We start from the raw sequence: 21,440 nt of genomic DNA, 5'->3' as shown, positions 1-21,440 counted from the left end.
ATGAAGGGAGCGGCGTTGGAGTTCAAGGGAAGGAGACTGAGGCGAGTTGGGGGCTGTCGTGTGGAGCTGAGGCCATTGGCTGAGATTGGACTAAAAAGAACAGAGTGGATATAGCTGGGGGAGAGTGAACAGTGGAAAGTGAATTCTCGAACTTTGAGGGTGTTGGTATCGTCGCTTTGCCGTCTCCTCCCCCTCTTCCTCCCCCTGCTCCCATTTCTCATTCTCATTTCCTGTATTCCCTATTGCATTACATTGAAGAACTGCGCCCCTGGTGGATGGCTCTATAACTACAACAGACTTAATGAAGGATTTTACTAAAGACATTATTATCATCCTGTTCTGGATTGGCTGATTGACTGATGAATTTTAATTTACCTATTTTTTCAAGAACTGGTTTTATATTAATTGATTCTATTTATATAATTGTCTCAGATTAATTTTATAACTGACTGGTTAACCTTTTTAATTAATTAACTATTTTTAATTTTTATACATTTTTTAACTAATTTATTGGGGGGTAATTTTAGTGATGGATATTTGGGATCAGATGGAAGGTATATATGAAATGAATCGAATGAATGGTGGGACTAACTTGCAGGATGGGTGGGGTATGGATGAGGTAAATGGTAATTGCAATTTTTATAATATGAACGGGTGGGGTGAGTGGGACGGTATGTATGGGAACAATAGGGTCAGTATGAATGCAGAATTTAGCCTACCTGGCGGTAGAGAGACAGGAGAGATGGGGGTATCTTTCTCTGGGGTGACAGAGGGCCAGAATATCCCGGTCCTGCTGGGGAGAGGTAGATATGGCGGGAGTCACGGGGCTAGCCGTTCTGGAGGAAAAAGAGATCGCTGCTTAATAGCGATCCCTTGTTCCGGTACCGTGAGCTCAAACCGGAGCCCTGGTGACGAGTGTAATCCGGGCCCTGGGCTCAAGCTGCTGCTACTCAATGCCAGATCGGTCATGAATAAAGCTCTCCTCATCCGGGATCTGATCCTGGATGAGGAGGTCAATCTGGCATGTGTTACTGAAACCTGGCTGGGCCCAGAGGGAGTGGTGCCTCTCTCGGAAATATGTCCAGCCGGGTTTCAGATATGGCACCAGCCTCGACCCCAGGGAAGGAGGGGAGGAGTGGCTATTGTAGCCAGGGAGAGCCTCCACCTGCGTAGACTCGTTGCTCCTGAGATCGCGGGTTGTGAGTCACTCCTTGTGAAGTTGGACTTAGGGGTTCAGGTGGGCTTGTTACTCACGTACCTGCCTCCCAGCTGCGTGTCAACAGCCCTGCCTGTGCTGCTCGAAGAGGTGGCCGGGCTGGCGGTGGAGTTCCCAGGACTCATTGTCCTGGGGGACTTCAATCTGCCGTCGCTCGGCGGTTCCTCAGGATTAGCACAGGAGTTCATGGCCACCATGACAGCCATGGACCTGACTCAAGTAGTTCAGGGTCCGACTCACGAGGGTAGACACACACCCGACATGGTATTCCTCTCGGAGCAATTGAATAGTGGTCTGAGACTAAGGGGCTTAGAAGCATTGCCTTTGTCATGGTCAGACCATTTTCTACTGCGGCTCAACTTCCTGGCTCCAATCCTCCCCTGCAGGGAGGCGGAACCGATTAGGAGGTTCCGCCCCAGATGCCTGATGGACCCTGAGGGCTTTCAGAAGGCACTTGGGGTTTTACCAGATTCGCTCGTCCACAGCTCGGCAGAGTCTCTTGCTGAGGCCTGGAACAAGGCTGCAGCGGAGGCTCTTGACCGAATTGCGCCACTGCGACCTCTCTGTGGCACTAGACCCCGTAGAGCTCCATGGTTCAACGAGGAGCTCCAGGAGTTGAAACGCCAGAAGAGACGTCTAGAGAAGCGATGGAGGAAGAGTAAGTCCGAATCCGACCGAACACTTGTAAGAGCTTTTATTAAGACTTACAAAGTGGTGCTCAAGGCGGCAAGATGCGCGTACCATGCCGCCTTGATTGCATCAGCGGAATCCCGCCCGGCCGCCCTGTTTAGGGTGACCCGCTCCCTTCTAAATCAGGGGGGAGTTGGGGAACCCTTGCAGGGCAGTGCTGAGGAATTTAACTCGTTTTTCGCTGATAAAGTCGCTCGGATCCGAGCGGAACTCGACTCCAATTGCATAGCAGTATCAGCTGACAATGAGTCAGTCGAGGTGACTGGGGCTAAACGTCTTTGTCCATCTGTCTGGGAGGAGTTTGACTTGGTGACACCTGATGAAGTGGACAAGGCCATTGGAGCTGTGAGTTCTGCCACCTGCTTACTGGATCTGTGTCCCTCTTGGTTGGTTTCGGCCAGTCGAGAGGTGACACGGAGCTGGGTCCAGGAGATTGTCACCGCCTCCTTGGGGAGGGGGTCCTTCCCAGCTCCTTATAAGGAGGCACTTGTGCGCCCCCTCCTCAAGAAGCCTTCCCTGGACCCAGCCGTGCTTAATAACTACCGTCCAGTCTCCAACCTTCCCTTTATGGGGAAGGTTGTTGAGAAGGTGGTGGCGCTCCAACTCCAGCGGTCCTTGGAAGAAGCCGATTATCTAGGGCCTCAACAGTCGGGTTTCAGGCCCGGTTACAGCACGGAAACTGCTTTGGTCGCGTTGATGGATGATCTCTGGTGGGCCCGGGACAGGGGCTTGTTCTCTGTCCTGGTGCTTCTTGACCTCTCAGCGGCTTTCAATACCATCGACTATGGTATCCTTCTGCACCGACTGGAGGGGTTGGGAGTGGGAGGCACTGTTCTCCAGTGGTTCTCCTCCTACCTCTCTGGTCGGTCGCAGTCGGTGTTAGTGGGGGGTCAGAGGTCGACCTCTAGGTTTCTCCCTTGTGGGGTACCTCAGGGGTCGGTCCTCTCCCCCCTGCTATTTAATATCTACATGAAACCGCTGGGTGAGATCATCCAAGGGCATGGGGTGATGTATCATCAATATGCGGATGATACCCAGTTGTACATCTCCACCCCATGTCCTGTCAGCGAAGCAATGGAAGTGATGTGCCGGTGCCTGGAGGCTGTTGGGGCCTGGATGGGTGTCAACAAACTCAAACTCAATCCAGACAAGACGGAGTGGCTGTGGGTGTTGCCTCCCAAGGACAATTCCATCTGTCCGTCCATTACCCTGGGGGGGGAACTACTGACCCCCTCAGAGAGGGTGCGCAACTTGGGCGTCCTCCTCGACCCACAGCTGACATTGGAACATCATCTTTCGGCTGTGGCGAGGAGGGCGTTTGCCCAGGTTCGCCTGGTGCACCAGTTGCGGCCCTATTTGGACAGGGAGTCATTGCTCACAGTCACTCATGCCCTTATCACCTCGAAGTTCGATTACTGCAACGCTCTCTACATGGGGCTACCTCTGAAAAGTGTTCGGAAACTTCAGATCGTGCAGAACGCAGCCGCGAGAGCCATCGTGGGGCTTCCCAGATTCGCCCACGTTTCTACAACACTCCGTGGCCTGCATTGGCTGCCGATCAGTTTCCGGTCACAATTCAAAGTGTTGGTCATGACCTTTAAAGCCCTACATGGCATTGGACCAGAATACCTCCGGAACCGCCTACTACCGCACGAATCCCAGCGGCCGATAAGGTCCCACAGAGCTGGCCTTCTCCGGGTCCCGTCGACTAAACAATGTCGTCTGGCGGGCCCCAGGGGAAGAGCCTTCTCTGTGGCGGCCCCGGCCCTCTGGAATCAACTCCCCCCGGAGATTAGAACTGCTCCCACCCTCCTTGTCTTCCGTAAACTACTTAAGACCCATCTATACCGCCAGGCATGGGGGATTTGAGACACCTTTCCCCCAGGCTTATTATAATTTATGTTTGGTATGTATGTGCTGTTTGGTTTTTTAAATTGATAGGGTTTTTAGTTTTTTTTCTTAATATTAGATTTGTGCCTGTACAATATTGTTTTATCGCTTGTTGTGAGCCGCCCCGAGTCTTCGGAGAGGGGCGGCATACAAATCTAATAAATTATTATTATTTATTATTATTATTATTATTATTATTATTATTATTATTAATTATTTAATTGTTACTTGCTCCAAAGAATGTTTTTCCAGCCTTAAGTTTTTGCAGACTTTTTTTCACTGCTCTACTTGCTCCAAATAAGTTTCTTTCCAGCCCTAATGAGGTGCTAACGATGTTCCCAGCTCTTACCCAGGCTTTTTCAATATTACTTTCTCGGAATAATTTTTTTTTAAAGCCCTAACCAGGGGATAAAATAATGTGCCGAAGCTGACCAGACTAAGAACTCCTAGCCAGGTGAATACCTATTAGGCAGATTTTCTCCCCCTATTCTCCTCCCCCAAAACTAAGGTGTGTCTTATACTCTGAAAAATATGGTAAGTCTGATTTCAAAGACAGCCCCTTATAGAATATATAACACAAAGTATAAATACACATGGGCATGAATCATTGTTATCATCCTAGTGCACTAATCAAAGTTGGAACAACCACATACACTAACTTCCTTTCTCTTCACATGCTGACTGGAACCACTCGCTTAGAAAAAAATGGAATGACTACCGAGCAGTGCTCTAAGCCAGAGGTCCCCAACCTTTTTTGCACCAGGGACCGGCTTTAAGCTAGACCAGTTTTCCATGGCCCGGTGGGGGGGGGGGAGCTAGCTGTCAGCGGCGCCGTAAAAGGGGCGATCAAGAGAGGAATGGGTGAATGAATGGACGGAGGGTGGGAAGGAAGGAAGGAAAGAGGGAAGGGACAGGAACAAAAGAAGGGTGCAAAGGAAGCAAGGAAAGGTGTGAAAGGGGAGAGTAAGAGAGGAAGGAGTGAAAGAAGGGAATGAGGGAGGAAAGAAGGGAGGAAGGAAAAGGAAAGCAAGAAATGGAGGGAGGAAAGGAAGGAAAGAAAGAAAGAAAGAAAGGGGGAAGGGACAGGAACAGAAGAAGGAAGCAAGGAAACTTATGAAAGGGGAGAGTAAGGGAAGAAGGTAGGAAGGAGAAAGAAAAGAAGAAATAGAGGAAGGGAAGGTAAAAGAGAAAGAAAAAGAGCAAGAAAGAAAGCAAGAAAGAGAAAGAAAGGCAACTTCAAAGAAAGGCTCACTGAGCATCTCTCACTCTCTCTCTCTTTCTATCCCTCTTTCTTTCTTTCTCTTCCTTTCTCTCTCTCCTCTTCCTTTATCTCCTCTCTCTCTTCCTCTCTCTTTCTCTCCCCCCTCTCTCCCCCTTTCCCTCTCTCCCTCTCTTGCTATCTCTCCCCCCTCTCCCTCTCTCTTTCTCCCTCTCCCTCTCTTTCTCTCTCTCCCCCCTCTCTCTTTCTCTCTCTCTCCCCCTCTTTCTCTCTCTTCTCACTTTCTCTCTCTTGTTTTCTTTCTGTCTCTTTTGCTTTCTCTCTCTCTCACTCTTTCTTGTTTTCTTTCTCACGCTCTTTCTCTCTCTTGTTCTCTCTCTTGCTATCTCTTTCTCTCCCCCCCTTTCTCACTCTCTCTTTCTCACTTTCTCTCTATCTTGCTGTCTGTTGCTCACTCACTCTCGTTCTCTCTCCGTTCTTCTCAGCGATGACGCGCGCACGCCCTGCCCGCCTCACCTTTGCGAGAGCACTTTCGCCCCGGGCTCTCAGCAAGGGGGTTTGCAGGAGAGGCGGGGCCGGCGAAGGTGATATTGAATGTCGGGGGAGAACGGGCGGTTGCGCGCGCTCCCTATCCCCCTGCTAGCCCACTCGGAATATTCAAAATAAGAAAAGCCTTCGCCGGCAAAGGTTTTTCTTATTTTGAATATTCCGAGTGGGCTAGCAGGGAGATAGGGAGCGCGTGCAACCGCCCGTTCTCCCCCGACATTCAATATCACCTTCGCCGGCCTCCGCTGAGGAAAGCCTTTGCCGGCATTTCCTCTCGGCGTCAAGGAGGCGCAGCGGCGGGCGGAGAGAGGGAAGGGGGGGCCAGCGGCGTCCCTCCTGGCCTTGGCGGGCCGCCCAACCCTCCCCACCTCCTGCAAACGCGGCGGGCGGCGGGGGGAGAGCGAGGAGCCAGTTCCGGCGGGCGCGGGGCTTGGCTGGCTGGCGGGGGGAGCGCCGCTGGTGGTGCGGAAAGGCCGAGGGGGCCCTGGCGCCACGGACCGGCTGAAAAGCCCCAACGGCCCGGTCCCGGTCCGCGGACCGGCGGTTGGGGACCTCTGCTCTAAGCACTAATTTAATAGGCAGTTAGAAATATACCATATCCAATGGTATTTGGCTATGGCTATTGAGAACAAAAGATACTTTCTCCAACCATATCTCAACAGAGGTAATCCACTGGGGTGACCAGCACCATTTCCAAACCATATTCATGCCTGAAGCCTGAAAGTAAATTATGTAGAAAAATCTGTTTTTCTAGGACTATATTTAACTGATGCCTCACCACCTTCACCAAACACTTGCCTAAGAAAAGAAGAGTGTCAATCAAGCCAAAGAAACCCAGATACAGGAGTAAGATAGCTCTCAAAATATCCAAGCGAAGTTCTGTTCCTAGATAATTTGCAAGCAATTTTACTTGCAAAACAATTGTAAACAAATCACAATTGCCTGCAAAAAGACCTCCCTCCAATTCTCCCTAAAAGGGAAAGGGTAATCTTGGGCACAGCCACTGCAATCACAATTAAGAGTGAAGAAATAACTCCAGTTCATCACTCTTAATGATGTAATATATTCCTCAATATAGGAATCAACTATCATCAATCACATATTTTCTTCGTTGTTTTAATTGCTGCTTTAAGTGTGTCTTCACTTCCTGTAGCTCCCTCATAAATCAAGTAACCCTTTGTGAGAAAGGAGAGGATGCTTATGGGCAATGTCTTCCAACACTCATATTGGCTCCATATTCCAGAGATAAGCAAGATCCACGGCACAGCTGATAGCAAGGTTGCTTGGAAATTATCCACGTGCCCTCAGAAAAGTCCGAGAATTCATTAATATTTGGGGTAATATATTTTAACTGATTTTACCAACTATGTAAAGATCCGTTGAGTGGATAATGCATTTCTTAGATAGAAAATGGCATGAAAATGATAAGTAAGGACAATGTTATCCATACTTAGATTACATTTTATCAGTTCTGAGGTAAACACAAGGTTTAATGTGTAGCAATCTATTTGCAAGATGGATCCATTTTTTTCTGGAATAAATCTGTGGTCCTTACAGAAGAGACGAATTCTCTACAGATGATTCTTCTGTAGAAAACAGAGATTGCAGTCTAGGGAATTTTACCACCACTGTCCAAAAGATCCAGAACCTTGGGCAGACATTCTGCAGGTCACTGAAGCAGATGGTACAGAAAGGGCATTTATCCTTGCCCTAAAACCCAATGTTTCATACAGATATTCACCTGGCCAGCTCTGAGAAAGTGCTTCTGATCACTGCCAACTTTTACAAACAATTACCTCTTCCCCAATTGCTATATAAATGCTACTGGAATAGCTAGAAACCTGGCAAGAAAATCTCAAACAGGGTTATATCTCCATATAAATCAGATATCTGTGATGTAAACCACATTTGCAGGCTCAGCCATACAGATCTAAGCATTGAGTGAGAGTTTGGCATGAAACCGTGGCATCCAGCAATCCACTATGAAAAGAATGTATGGATAAATGTATACTGAATGCTTTGATAATAAACTAGTGATAACAGATTGTTCGATAATATAAATGTGTACATCTACATGCAGATACTGCTGTACTGTTGGCTGAAAAAGTAAATGATTTGCAAAAGTAAATTGTGAATTGTTTTTATAGATATTGTATGACACAACAATGCAATTGAATGTAAATGGCCCAGAGAAAGGTGAAGGGATCAACAAACTATTACGAGAGGGAAAGGTTTTAGAAGAGACCGTTCAGTCTTGGAAAAGAAAGCATGAGAAAGAAATTCAAAATAATCCTATTATTATAATCCCATTATTATAAGATTTATTTGCTTTCAGGATTGTTATTGTACCCTGGCACAATATAGCATTCCTGAAATCAATGCTGCTCCTGTTTTTAAAATGTTGCCTACCTCAAAGTATTGACGACAACCTTGCCTTTTCAGCAGAGAGGCATCACAAGTTGCCTTCAAGGCCTGGAATATGACAACAGATCCTTGAAACAACTTCTCTGCACAACAAGTGGCCGAGGCATTACTGCAGCATCAAAAACAGCTATATAGAGAAATAACGAATCTGCACAGTGCCATGATACAGTGAGCACAGTATCTGGGACAAAGCTTACCTCAGCTGGGGAGTGGCCCCACAAGTTGCCCCACAGCCACTGTTACTTTGATCTCCTGGAAGTCTGCTGGAGAAGTTCAGTGGGGCACAGGATCAATTCCTGACTTTCACTATTCAATGTGAATTATTCATGGTGAAGAGACCAGTAGAATTTCCAACTGATCGGAGTAAAGTAGCCTTCGTTCTCAGCCTGTTGAAGGAAGGAGCAGCCTGATGGGCAATTCCGCTCATTGAGAGCAATGATGCAGTCTTAGATAACTACCAGAATTTAATGCAAGATTTAGAGCTGCTTTTGATATTGCGGCCAGAAGAGACATCATAAATTGAGAGAAGTACAAGCTGAAGCAAGGAAATAATCACCTTCATAAGTAGTTGATTTTTAATTGTATGTCAGAGATGTATAATGGAATTATTTTGCCTTGATTAACCAGTTTTGGGAATGACTTTCTGATAAACTGAAGAATGGATTAGTGAGACAGGGCACTTCAGAAAATTTAGAAGAACAATTTCAGAATTACATGCTGATTGGCAGAGAGAAGAAGGAATTGAAGCATAAGAAGTACAGTACAATGGAAACATTTTTAGAAATTTTCATAATATATATCCCTCTACCACCACCCTGTTGTCTCCTCAAACTCCAACTGTGCCACCTGTGTAAATAGAAACAGTGAGGAAATCTATCTCTGCAGCAGAGATAAAGTGAGCCCTTCCTTTATGTTTTTATTTTATTTATTTTTATTATTTTAATCTTATTACGACTAGATACTTCCAGATATGTATCACAAGTAAATATATGAATTACTCCAGAATCTCATCTTTGTAAGCTACCTTCCAAACATTTTACAGGGGGCCCTCAACAATTAAGAATAGTTATGAAGACCAACAGCAGGCAAATGAATTTTATTATCCCACAAAGCTCCAGAAATACAACTTTCAGCTCTTTTGGACTAGGTGCAATTATTAATTTCATGGATAAAGTTATAGTGTGTCATTTTGATTTACCTAAACAGTTGCTAGAAATGGCAATGCTAATGGAAATGACTGACAATCAACCACATTGGGTTTGTCCCATTTTGCAACACACAATCCCACAATAAATTATGCAGAATTCTTGCTTCTGTATATATCACAGCTTTTTTCTCTCCTGATAGCAATGGCCAAAGATTGGCTACAAACTCACAAACCAGATATCCGCTGGGAACAATATCAATTTTTATTTTCTCTCAAAAGTTTTAACACCATTTGTAGAAAATATGCTCTTCCCACTTCACGCAAGATGGCATGCTGAGTGCCAGGAGGATTTGTTTCTCCTGCCAATGAACAGCTGATTCTGCTGTCAAAATGGGTTCTTTGGCAGTCCTCCCTAGATCTGAATGGGAGCATCTAGGAAAGACCCAAGATGAATCCTGAATGACTATAGACCCTCCTGGGAAGAGGAGTCTTGAGGATTGCAATTTCCAATAGGAGCAGTCTGAGAGTTTGTGTCTCCCTGCTTCCTCTCAGCTAATCAGTTTTTTAAGCATGCCTGGGTTTTACCTGCATGATTTAAATTTTCTTTTTTAGCTTGATTTTTCTTTTAAAAGTTAATTGATTCGTTAACCCCTTGCTGGATTGAATGTGAATATTTCAATAAATCAATATTTTTTCATGTTTCATTCTGCTGTTGAAATTACTTTTGCTTTCTCCCTATTGAAGATGATGATTTTCTGGATAGTGAAAGTGATCTGTTTGCATTTTCATTTTCACTACAGGGATTTCACACTTTTCTTAACTTTTAAAAAGCCGTGGTCTTAATTTTTTTATGCTTCATGGAAATTTTCTTTCCACCCCATCCTTCTTTATTGTGAGAAATACTATCTTAATATTCTTTGTGGATACTCTTTTACAATATGTCTAATTTCCCTGTCCTGGAAAGTCTAGGAAAATGTCTGGTTGTGAATGCCCAGTTAGACCACTATATTAAAATGCAAACAATGTACCAACTTAAAAATAAAGCCCTTTGGGAAGCCTTTAAAACAGAATGCCTTTTAATCTACAAGTTCAAATTGAAAACTTTGGTAAAAAGTTTGATAAAATAACAGAATTTTAAATCAACCTAAAGAGAATATCCAAACACAAGCAACTGTAGCCAAACCAAGCTCACAACTGGATGGATTGGAATCTAAATTGCTGTTGGCAGTTTTAAATGAGAAAGAACTTGGTTTGGAAACTACAGGTATGTTGCAGAAGGCTGAAGGAGATATAGATTTTACAGATTTGGGATTAACAGGATCATTGAGTGGTGAATGGGGCTTTCTTAAGAAGATTGATGGTGATTTAGTGATTTAGTAAGATGGTGACTTACTAAATCTAACTGGAAACTGATTTGGACTGGACATTTTTGAAAAATGGATTGACAACAGATGATTTGGGTGAATAAGACATTGTTGTTGGGATGTTTTCAACCAAAATCTTAACAAGAAGTTTTATTATTAAGAGTCAAATGAGGATACTTGATTCTGGACAGATTAGAGATAATGACTGTAGTGATTGTAGGCTTTCCACAAACTAAATACAATAACAGATTGCTAACAGAGAGCTTTACAGCTTAACTTTGCTGTTGGTTCACCTTTTAACCACTTTGCCTCTTTATATAGTAGATAGATGATAGGTCAAACTGGCTGGAAAAACAGGTATTGGGCCTGCTTTGCAAGGGGGAGAATTAATATTGTTCTAATATATTTATTGGTATCCAATTAGGGGGATAATATATGTGTGTGTCTTTTTTGATGCACTTTTTTTCTCTTCTAATGTTTTGACTGTTTTGTTTTTATTAAAAAAATCTTTCTTTAACATTTTTTAAGTTAATTCTATGAATAAAATATTTTTTTTAAATGCTCTTCCCCTTCTTCTTCCAATCCTCTCTACATATGGAACTTCTCATATAATAAAAAATACGGTTTTTGTGGATTTTTAAGTTAGGAAAAAAACCACCTTCCCCTGGTCCCAGGGGAATATTACGCAATCAACATACTGCCTGAAAAGCCTATATCCAACCAATATCCCATGTCAATTGAAGATAACATGATGAACAGAATTGAAGATAACATGATGCACAGTTCTTTTGCCTACCAGGGTCAATCAATGGTACAAGAAGAAGCAGTAAAAAAAAATACTGCAGGCCACCAGCTGCAGAAGAGAAGCCACCAGCAGCAGAAAAGAAGCCACCAGCAGCAGAAGAGAAGCCAGCCATGAAGGCCTTGAAAAATATATTCAAATTCCACAATATGTAATATCAGGGGTGTCCACCCTAGTTCTGCAAAGGGAAAAAACATTTTATTACATCACATGATGGCAACATGACATAGCAAGTGTCAGGATGAAGCCATTTTAGGTGGGGTCTTTGGCCTGCCACACTTTATGCTATTTTAAAATGTATTCTTAGTTGTGGGAATATTAGAGGGGTCATTGCATGAGCGATGTCTGCATGTAGCCAAAACAAATTCCTTCTAGACTGTCAAGGTCATCCTTTGTATTTACACTTCTCCACCTGCACGGCAGGAGATGGGAGTTGCTGCCAAGTTGGCAGATGAAGATTAATCAACGTGATGGACTTGGGGCTGTGGAGACAAGGGCTTGACCTGGGACTTCAGAATCGGATTTCTTTCAGATGTACCAACATGGAACTTTGAGGAATCCTTTTGCCTCGGACTGTGATTTAATTTTTGATGTTATTTCGAACCCTGACAGTGAGTTTGACATCAGTGGTCTATATCTACAAATATCAAAATCATGCAAGCTATGGTATTTCCTATGGTGATCATTAAATGATCTGATCAACTGATTTTTATGACCTTTTTTGCTGCTGCCATTACATGAGTGCTGCAGTTGTTAAATGAGTCATTTTTCTCCATTGGACTTCTTTGCTGGAAATTGGGAACCATAAACTAGCAAAAATGCCAAAAATCATTGTCATGTGACCATGGGACACTGCAAACAATTGTAAATGCAAACTGACTGACAAGAACCCAAAATTAAATCATGTGACTATGGGAAATATTGTGGCAATGGAATTTTGAAAACAGATTAAGTAGCTCCAAGGAAGTCCATCGTAACTTTAAATGGTTGCTAAGTGATCATCATTAAGTAAGGACTATCGGTTTAATGTCACGCTAGTGCGGAGCAGCAAACTGAGCTCTGTGAACTTCTGCCACATTTTTTCTGATTTTCGGAGGCCTATAGGCGAAGCTGATCTCAGAGGGAGCAGTGGACAGAGTGACGGAGGCATAACAGAGTGATGAGAAGAAGGAAATGTTGAGTGAAAAGCAGCTGGGTTAAGTTGTGAGAAAGTGAAGGAAATTTTTAACATCTAAAGGAAGAAGCGAGAAGGAGATCCTTTTTGGTGGAGTTGGAGATATTAAGGACGAGAGAGTGTGGCTTCTGGAAGGCAAAAGTGGGGAACTGAAGGTGGGAAGCTGCAGGAACGAATATTGAAAGAGTAATAAGAGTGGAAGAGAAGTGAAAGATTGATCTGAGCTATAAACCATACTGCAAAATGACTTAAAAGACAGATTGGAAAAGGATTGTGGTAAAAGGGACAGCAGAAAGTGAAGGAAGGAAGAGAAAGTGAGAGGAAGAGGAAGATGACAAAGCGAAACGACTGGGAGACATCTTGGGGGAAAAATAGACATATAGAGACTGAGAAAGTTGTGAAGTGCTGTAATTACATTGGACAAGGAACTTTATAATTTAAAAATATAATGAATAATAGCTTATTAAGTGAATATTGGAATTAATACCACACAATATTAAAATCTATTGTGTGTAAAGGAATCTTGTTCCTAATTTATATATATATATATATATATATATATATATATATATATATATATATATATATATATATATATATACACTGCTAAAATAAAAAATAAAGGGAACACTCAAACAACACAATATAACTCCAATCAGATTTCTGTGAAATCACACTGTCCACTTAGGAAGCAACATTGATTGACTATCAATTTTACATGCTGTTGTGCAGATTCAACTTTGCACAGAACAAAGTATTCAATGAGAATATTTCATTCATTCAGATCTAGGATGTGTTTTTTAAGTGTTCCCTTTTTTTTTTGAGATATATATTGTGTGTGTGTGTGTGTGTGTGTGTGTGTGTTAACAGATGTAGAAAATAAGACTCTTTATTAGATTATTGAATTCTTTTCTTTTTCTTCTACTTTTTAAATATATATCTTTACTAGTGGATTGAATGGAAACGTAATCTCTCTTTTTATATATTCTGCTAAAAGTAGAATTATAACAATAAGTTTATACACAATAAATATATACAGTACTTGTTAAACAAAAGCTATTTATTGGATATAATTAATGAATTAATAAATTGAGTAAATAGCTTTAGGTGGAATTTTTTAATTAGTAACTGATAGAATACAGTAATGAACCCAATTGTGATAATTTTTATATAGAGTGGTGAGTTTAAATATTGTTTATATTTATAATTTGTATATGGTACACTGCAATATACGGTACAAAGTTTGGGAGTTAGTAAGAATGACAAGCACAATTACAACAATTTCTAATACAGGGAAAAATATTTTCTGCAACTCCCTTCCCTGTGGTTCAACATTCCATAGACAATACTACAGGAGACAAAGTGAGTGCTAGCATGAATCCACAAAATATGCAGGCCACATTAACGAGGTTGCAAGAAATGATGCTTAAGATGCAGGAATCTATGGACAGACATGAAGATGAGATGAGATATGGGGGGAATGAAGAGAGATATAAGAAAAGTAGATGATCAGATGGAAAAATTAAATAAAAGAATGGGAACAATTCAGGAAGTAATAAATAGTGAAATGAAAATGATGGAGGAAAAAACTGAGCAAATGGACCAGAGATTAGAAGGAATTGAGAAAAGATTAGAGATGGTAAACAGGAATCTCGAGGAAGCTATTTCACATCTGGAAATGAGAAAGTGGCATTTTACCTCAGGTTCCAGAATATATCAGAAGACAAGAACAAGAATCTCCCCTGAAAAAATGGTAGAAGTAATAGCTGGTTTAAGAAATAAGACCAAACAAAAAATAATAGAGGAAATGGATGAGTTTATAGGTTACATACCAATTATGCCCGTAGGCACAAACTGTCCAGGGAAGTTCATATAAGGTTTGTTTTTTAAAAAAGAGGATGAAATATACAATATCTCAAGGGAGACTACGCTCACTTTTAAAAGGAAATAATCATTCTCAGATCCCTTGGAGAATAAGAGATAAAAGAAGAGCATGTCATTTTTGTCTTCACAACTAATATGACAGAAAATAACATTCAGATGGCTAATTCCTGAGGGGCTGTTGATCTTGATGGCAGAAAAAAGATTTAGAATAATCTCAGTTGATGAGGCAGGAGAACAATACATTAAGGCCAAGGAAGAACATGAGAGGAAAGATGAAGGAAAAAGAGTAAGCTTGAAGGAACAAAGTTCGGAATATAAAATATTAGTACAGGAAAAGAGGGAGAGGAAGATAATAGATAGATATGAAAGAGATGGTGCAAGAACAAGAGCCCAGAGTATAGGAAAGGAGGCCAAAAATAAATTGCAAAGTGAAAAAACACAAGAAAGAAGAAATAAACTTAATTTCAATGATCATAAATGGATTGAACTCACTAATTAAAAGAGAAAGAAAATAGAAAGAAATGGACTTATTTAGACTTTCAAAACAAAATCCAGATATGTCTTCAGGAGGTTCATATTAGAAGATAACAAAGCACTATTTTGGAATATTGGATAAATTATATTTGGCCCTATCAAAAGTTAAAAATAGAGGTGTGGTAGTGTACATAAAAATGGTTAAATCTAAAATTGATATATAGTGACGAACAAGGTAGAATATTAATAGTTGAAACAACATCAGGTTACATGAAAATATTATTGGTAGTAATCTATGCACCAAATACAAATCAGAAAATATGTTACTCTAAGATACACAAAAAATTGATAAAATTACAATTGGAAAACATTTGTATAATTGGAGACTTTAATGTCATAGCAGATAAAAGGAAAGATTACAAAAGTAACAATCGGAAAAAGACAAGGTAAAAACTACTGGGATCATTCAATGAAATTAGGCAAGAATTTGATTTGGTGGATGGATGGCATTATTTAAATCCAGAGAGTAGGCAATGTACCTTTTTTCCCCAACCACACAAAACTTGGTCCAAAAGTGACATGGTCTGGATGAATCCAAAATTAATAATTGAAATAATAGAAATAGAAAGACCAACTTCCCATTGTAACATCAACCCCCTCTGGCACTCCCAAATCACTATCTGCCTCACCCTTGGCTTCCATTTCCATTTCTGACAGCCTCCCTAGCCTAGGGTATCCTGAGGGACCTGGCTCATCGTCCTCAGAATCAGGCATTGCCTGAGGAGGACAAGGATTACTGTCCTCCAACAGTGGCTGGCTTATAAACTTAGAAAAGAGAGAGCAGATAAATTAATTGAACAATTATTAGATGAGAATGGGAAACTACATAACAGGTTGGAAGAGAAAAAAGCCATTGTCCAGTTTTTTCACTTAATATAAGAAAGGAGAGATTAAAGAAGGCGGACCAGATTATTTATGGGACCGCCTATGTCCTCATACTTCGCTACGGCCAGTAAGGGCTCACAGAGTTGGCTTCTCCAGGTCCCGTCCACCAAACAATGTCAGTTGGTGAGAGCCTTCTCTGTGGTGGCTCCGACCCTGTGGAATCAACTGCCCATAGAGATCCACACTATCTCCACCCTACCAGTCTTCCGAGAAGCTGTTAAGACCTGGCTTTTCCAGCAAGCATGGAATTAGAACCAGAGTGAGAGAGACAGAGAGAAAGGAAGGGAAGAAGGGAGGGAGGGAGAGAGAGAGACAAATGAGAGACAAGAGACACACAAAGAGAAACTTGATTTTAAACTCCTTGGGGTTGAGAAGAATTGCTGCAAAATGAGTTTTCTGAAGCGGACCACTACACTCCTAGACAACTTAAAAAACAATCTAATAAAAAGAAAAGTCAACCAAAAAAGCAACATGCAAACGAAAGTAAATACAATACCACCACAAGCAAAATAAAGTTTAATTTGTGTGTATTGTTTAATGGGTTGCTAAATTGGTCATGCCCACCCAGTCACATTACCATCTAGCCATGCCCCCCCCCCAACAGTCTGAGGGACTGTGAATTGGCTGTTTAAAAAGTTTGAGGACAGCTGTTCTGCATTTTCTGAATGAAGGAAACATTTGTAAAATTAATTGACGTTTCAAAACTAGGATCTTGAAATTTTACAAAAGTAGCTTAAATTGGATGGAATTTCAAAGAGATGTTTTTCACTCAAAAAGATCTTCAAAGAGTAGTTGATTACAAACTGAATGCAAGTTAGTAATGTCATAAATGCAAAAAGGAGGGGATATCATTTTAAGCTATGCACAAAAAAGTTTAATTTACAAATTATACAAAATAATAATTTTATTTTACTTTGTATAGGTGAAACCCAAGTATTGTTTCAATTCTGAATGCGAGTTCATACCAGAAGTTGTATACACATACACAATTTATGTTTTGAGAAGACTGAGAAGAGATAATATCAAAAGGATACCAAGTCTATATTCAAAAATATTTAACAGATTTAAGTTACAGAAAGATGAATTGTTACTAAATGTTTAAAAAAGTGATTTTGAGAGGATTTTAAGGTAAAAGTTGTAAAATGTCTATAAGGATTAAGAAGAGATAGTAGCTCTAATGTGCTGGACATATTCAGATAGAAGTTATAAAATTATTTATCAGGAATACATTGTTCCTGTATCAGTATTGTTATCTACCTTTTAACAACTGCTTTCAACCTTGTGCTATAATCTTTAGAATTCTTTTTTTTAAAAGCTTGAAGCTCTTTTCAGGCATTACTGAAACAAATGATTCTGTTAATGTTGCTCTAGTGACATTGGCTTCCCTGCAGGCATTTAGGTTCATTACAAACATCTGCGGAGGAGATATTATTGTGGCTCCCATGTAAGATTCTGCCTAACAAGGAAATCAACACTTAATACTGTTATGCATATAAATCAACACTTAATACTGCTATGCACATGGGCTTCCTTCCTACAAAAAGTCAATAGAGTGTAAATGATATTAAAGACACAGATTATCAAGTATGTTCACATTTTAAATTCTCCATTCCAGCAACATTAAAACTGAACTATTCAGTTTTCTCCTACCACTTGTTCTGCCGGGCTCTATGGTATGAGTCTCCCGAAAATTCAAGGGTACAAATTTCAGACACACACACTTGAAAGTTCAAAAATAATGTTCTTTATCACAAAAATTCAAAAGAAACAAAGCACCCTTTTTGTATTGCAAAGAGCACTTGTCCCAAAACAACCTGGTAGTCTGTACAATCCCCTTAATCAGTCATTAAGTACTTAGCTAGCAGCTGTGAAGGAATTCACAGCTCTCCTTCTTCCACAAAGTAAAACACACACACTTTGCTCTGCTTTGGTTTCAAAGTCGTGAAAAATCAACAAGCAAAGTCCGGAAACAGCAAGGCACGGTCCTGAAGAACAACGATCAGATAATCTTCCACAATGGCCAAGCCAGCACGCTGCTATTTATATCAGCAGCTCTAATTGCTGGAGCCCCACCCAAACACAGGTGGCCTCTCTTATCTCCTGTACTATTTCCTCAATTGATCTCTTCTATGCATAATTCTGCGCATGCGTGGATCTAACACTTCCTCATCCGAATCGACCAAAGATAATGGAGATTGGCTTCCTGGGCTGTGTGCTAAGCCCCCCTCTTCCAAATCACCCCCACCTTCTTCTTCGTTCGAGGAAACTGCACTACCTGACTCTGTTGGTAATAAAACAGGCCTATGACATGTTGATGTTTCCCCTGCACCCACCTCCACATTCCTTGGGGCAGGAGCTAGGCCAGAGCCAACCACAACACCACTTCTAGAAGAGGAGGTATGAAAGAATAGGTATTCTTTTGTCCATTTTCTTTTTTAAAAAAAGGCTGTTCCTGTTCTCAGGCAATGAATGAACTATCTTAACCTTATCAGGCCACATAGTTTCTGGAGAAGGAAGCTTTTTGGCTTCTAATCTTCCAAATGAGCAGTTCTTCTAGTCCATAAAAAGTCATTCAGACAGAAATACTTTAGACTTTGCCACATATGGACAATAGTTAGTATATACTAAAAACAGACTAGTATTGCCAAAGATGGAAGTTTCTGACTGTTGTTATTTTAATAGCAGTTTTCCATTGAAAATTTTAAATTTAGTTCTTTAGATATATTTTTAATGCAATTTATTATGTTCCACATTAATATAATAGTTGTCCTTCCACTGACTGATTACCACAATAAATAAAGATTAAAAAAATAAAAAATTATCCGATTCTGAGATTACCATAAATTCTCCATTACTCTGGCTGATTAGAATGTCATTTTGTGTTTCAAAGCAACTGTGCATAGTTCACCATACTGCAGATCAGATTAAAAAAATCTTTAAACTTGCCTATACTAAATTTCTTATCTATACCAAAATCAAGCTGCTATGAATTAAACAATTAAATAGATACGTTTAAATTATTATTAAAGTTTAAAATGATAAACACCAATAATCTTAATTCTTAATTTCCAGCAATATAGAAGTTTCCATAAAGTTAATAAGGAGACAGACAACATAAGAAATTTCTAAGGTAGAAAAAGAATCTCTCCCAGATCAGAGATCTCATGAAATGAAATAAAAGATATCTGGAATGATTATGGTAAAAAACAATGTCTCCAACTTCCACATATTAGATGGCTTTAGTCTAATCTTCAACCTCCCATTATTATGGAACATTATGGAGAAGACTATGGGAATCCAGGGCAAAGAATCATGGGTGAAATTAATTACGGTAGTGGCCATTTTCAGATAGGACTTAAATTCACGTATGGGACAGAAACAGCAATAGGTTACTCTTGTGTGTTGGACAGCGAGAGTATAGCTGTCCTTATTCTTAGATCTTAGCTGGTTGATATTGATCATGCTCAAGTCTTAGACCACCTATGACTGATTAGAGGCACTGTATTACATGGGTTCATCTTATTTCTGATGTTGATGCTGACAGCATTAGAGCAGAGTGATTGTCCAACAGTCATAGTTAGAAAGGCCCAGGATTACAACTACAGTACAGGGTTTCTCTTCAATTCATGGTTATACTTACTTGGATCCATAGATGAAGACATAACCCTTGAATGCCTTTACCAAGATCAGCTGTGATACATTTTTGGAGTACGAAACTCTGACAACAGTCATCTTTGTCTTCATTATCTCCAGATAGAACGAATGCATTGAGCTTTACAAGGGGTTGCCCTTGAAGACTAACTAGAGTCCTACCACATTCACTGGTAATTTGATCTTGTTCAAACGTTGTGTAGCTTTCAAACACCAAAAATGTTCTGCTCATGTTTTAAAAAGAATACAACTTTTTTACATATCCTACATTGTGAATAGCTGTATAAATACAGATTTATTTGCATTTGATGAGTAAGTTAGATTCAACTCAATGTCACATTTTGTTGCAATAGCAAGATTATTTCACTTAATATCTTAAAATATGTAGGCCCGCCACAACCAGGGTTACATGTTACTACAATTAAATGATATCAAACTAATCAACAACAGGTTCCCTGGAATTCTTACCACTCCCCCCAAAAACATCCCTTGCAATATAAAAATGTTTATTTTGTATTTAGTGGCCATCTACACTGTTAAGATTTTCCAGAAAACAATATCTTCTCATTTTTCCACTTTCCCAGCAATGTAACATTATCAGATTAAAAAAAAAGAGAGTAAATTGAAGCATCACAGGCATCAAGATATTATTCTAGACAGTGGTTCTCAACCTTTCTAATGCCGTGACCCCTTAATACAGTTCCTCATGTTGTAATGACCCCGAACCATAAGTCTAGCCCCAATTCTCCCAACAGAGTTTTAAGCTGATTGGCAGGAAGGTCACAGGGACACCCCTACTGTAAATTGGTCAGATTTTAAAAATATCTTCCAAGGCACCAGAACCTAGCAGCTTTAGTTTCTAACACCTTGGGAAATGTGTCTTTTCCCATGGTCTTAGGCGACCCCTGTGGAACGGTCGTTCGACCCCCAAAGAGATCCCGACCCCCAGGTTGAGAACCACGGACACTAACTTGGAAATTCTAGCACTAATTAAGATTTCATATAGACTATTTCAGAAAATGTATTATAACCAGAATCTGAAAAATAGCATATATCCTGAATTCTGACAAAACTAAAATTCATCATATATCATAAAATCTGAATAAGAATATTTGTCTTAAATAGGTATCATACCTAAGTTGCATCCAACCTTTCGGCCAAAGAGGCTTCACCTCTGTCTCCATAAATGTCTTGAGGTAATCTTCTGCAGATTGACTTTTATTTGGCTCTAGCTCATAACAATCCAGCTTTATCTTGACAAGGTTACACAGCAAAGACCTGTTGAAAGAAACCTGGCTGTCTTCAATACATCAAGCATCACTTGTCAAAGTTACTCATTTACTTTTCACATTTTTCTCTAAAAATAGGATTATTCAACAATAATCTTTAACTGGTTTTTCAGTTTCTTGTATTCTGGTTTATCTTTTCTATAACTTAAAACAGGCATTTCCATTTCCATTTGGACATTTCTTACCCAAGAGCACTGCAATCACTACTGGTAGATACTAATTTTTCACAACTGAGAATTTGTTAATTAAGAGTTATTTAAATACAGAGTTGGGTTTAAGAAATGAAAGTAAGCAAATCTGCACTGGACCAAAAATCCTTGTGTGTCTATTCACACTTGGCCAAATAAAACATTCCATTCCATTCCCATTCCCTTGTTGAAGAGGGAAGATGAAAAATTTCTTCCTTCTCCATACCCATGAAGCTGGTGGAAAATGTAAAGCAAATACCACTACACATTTCAGATTTCTGGCCTATAAAGCAAAATTATTTCAATTTCTCTGACATTCCTTTTAATGTCTCTTGTGATAATCCCTTACATGGGAGATAAGACAAATTTAAATATTGAAGATATAACTTTACTTAATCCAAATAAAAGTAAAGATTTTGGGACAAGAAGGCCAATATAGTTAAATGTACAAAGCCTTATGCAGTGAAAGGTATGGGAAACTACAGAGTGAATATTAAATAGGACTCAGGAACAAGTAAATTAGCAAGAAAGATGAAC

At 40.3% G+C, this 21,440-nt stretch overlaps 1 protein-coding gene across 2 annotated transcripts in view; it reads right to left on the bottom strand.

Moving 5' to 3' along the window:
- The window catches only part of UBN2 (ubinuclein 2), a 77,893-nt gene that overhangs the window by 31,895 nt on the left and 24,558 nt on the right, over positions 1–21,440 (bottom strand). For both annotated transcript variants that reach the window (XM_070756011.1, XM_070756012.1), the window contains exon 11: positions 20,561–20,704. In XM_070756011.1, coding sequence (XP_070612112.1) covers positions 20,561–20,704 — 144 coding nt within the window. The remainder of the gene's footprint in view (positions 1–20,560; positions 20,705–21,440) is intronic.

Source organism: Erythrolamprus reginae, chromosome 6 (assembly GCF_031021105.1).
Source record: "Erythrolamprus reginae isolate rEryReg1 chromosome 6, rEryReg1.hap1, whole genome shotgun sequence".
Taxonomy (NCBI): domain Eukaryota; kingdom Metazoa; phylum Chordata; class Lepidosauria; order Squamata; family Dipsadidae; genus Erythrolamprus; species Erythrolamprus reginae.
Note: the sequence above shows the minus strand (reverse complement) of the source record. Positions and strands in the feature narration are given on the sequence as shown.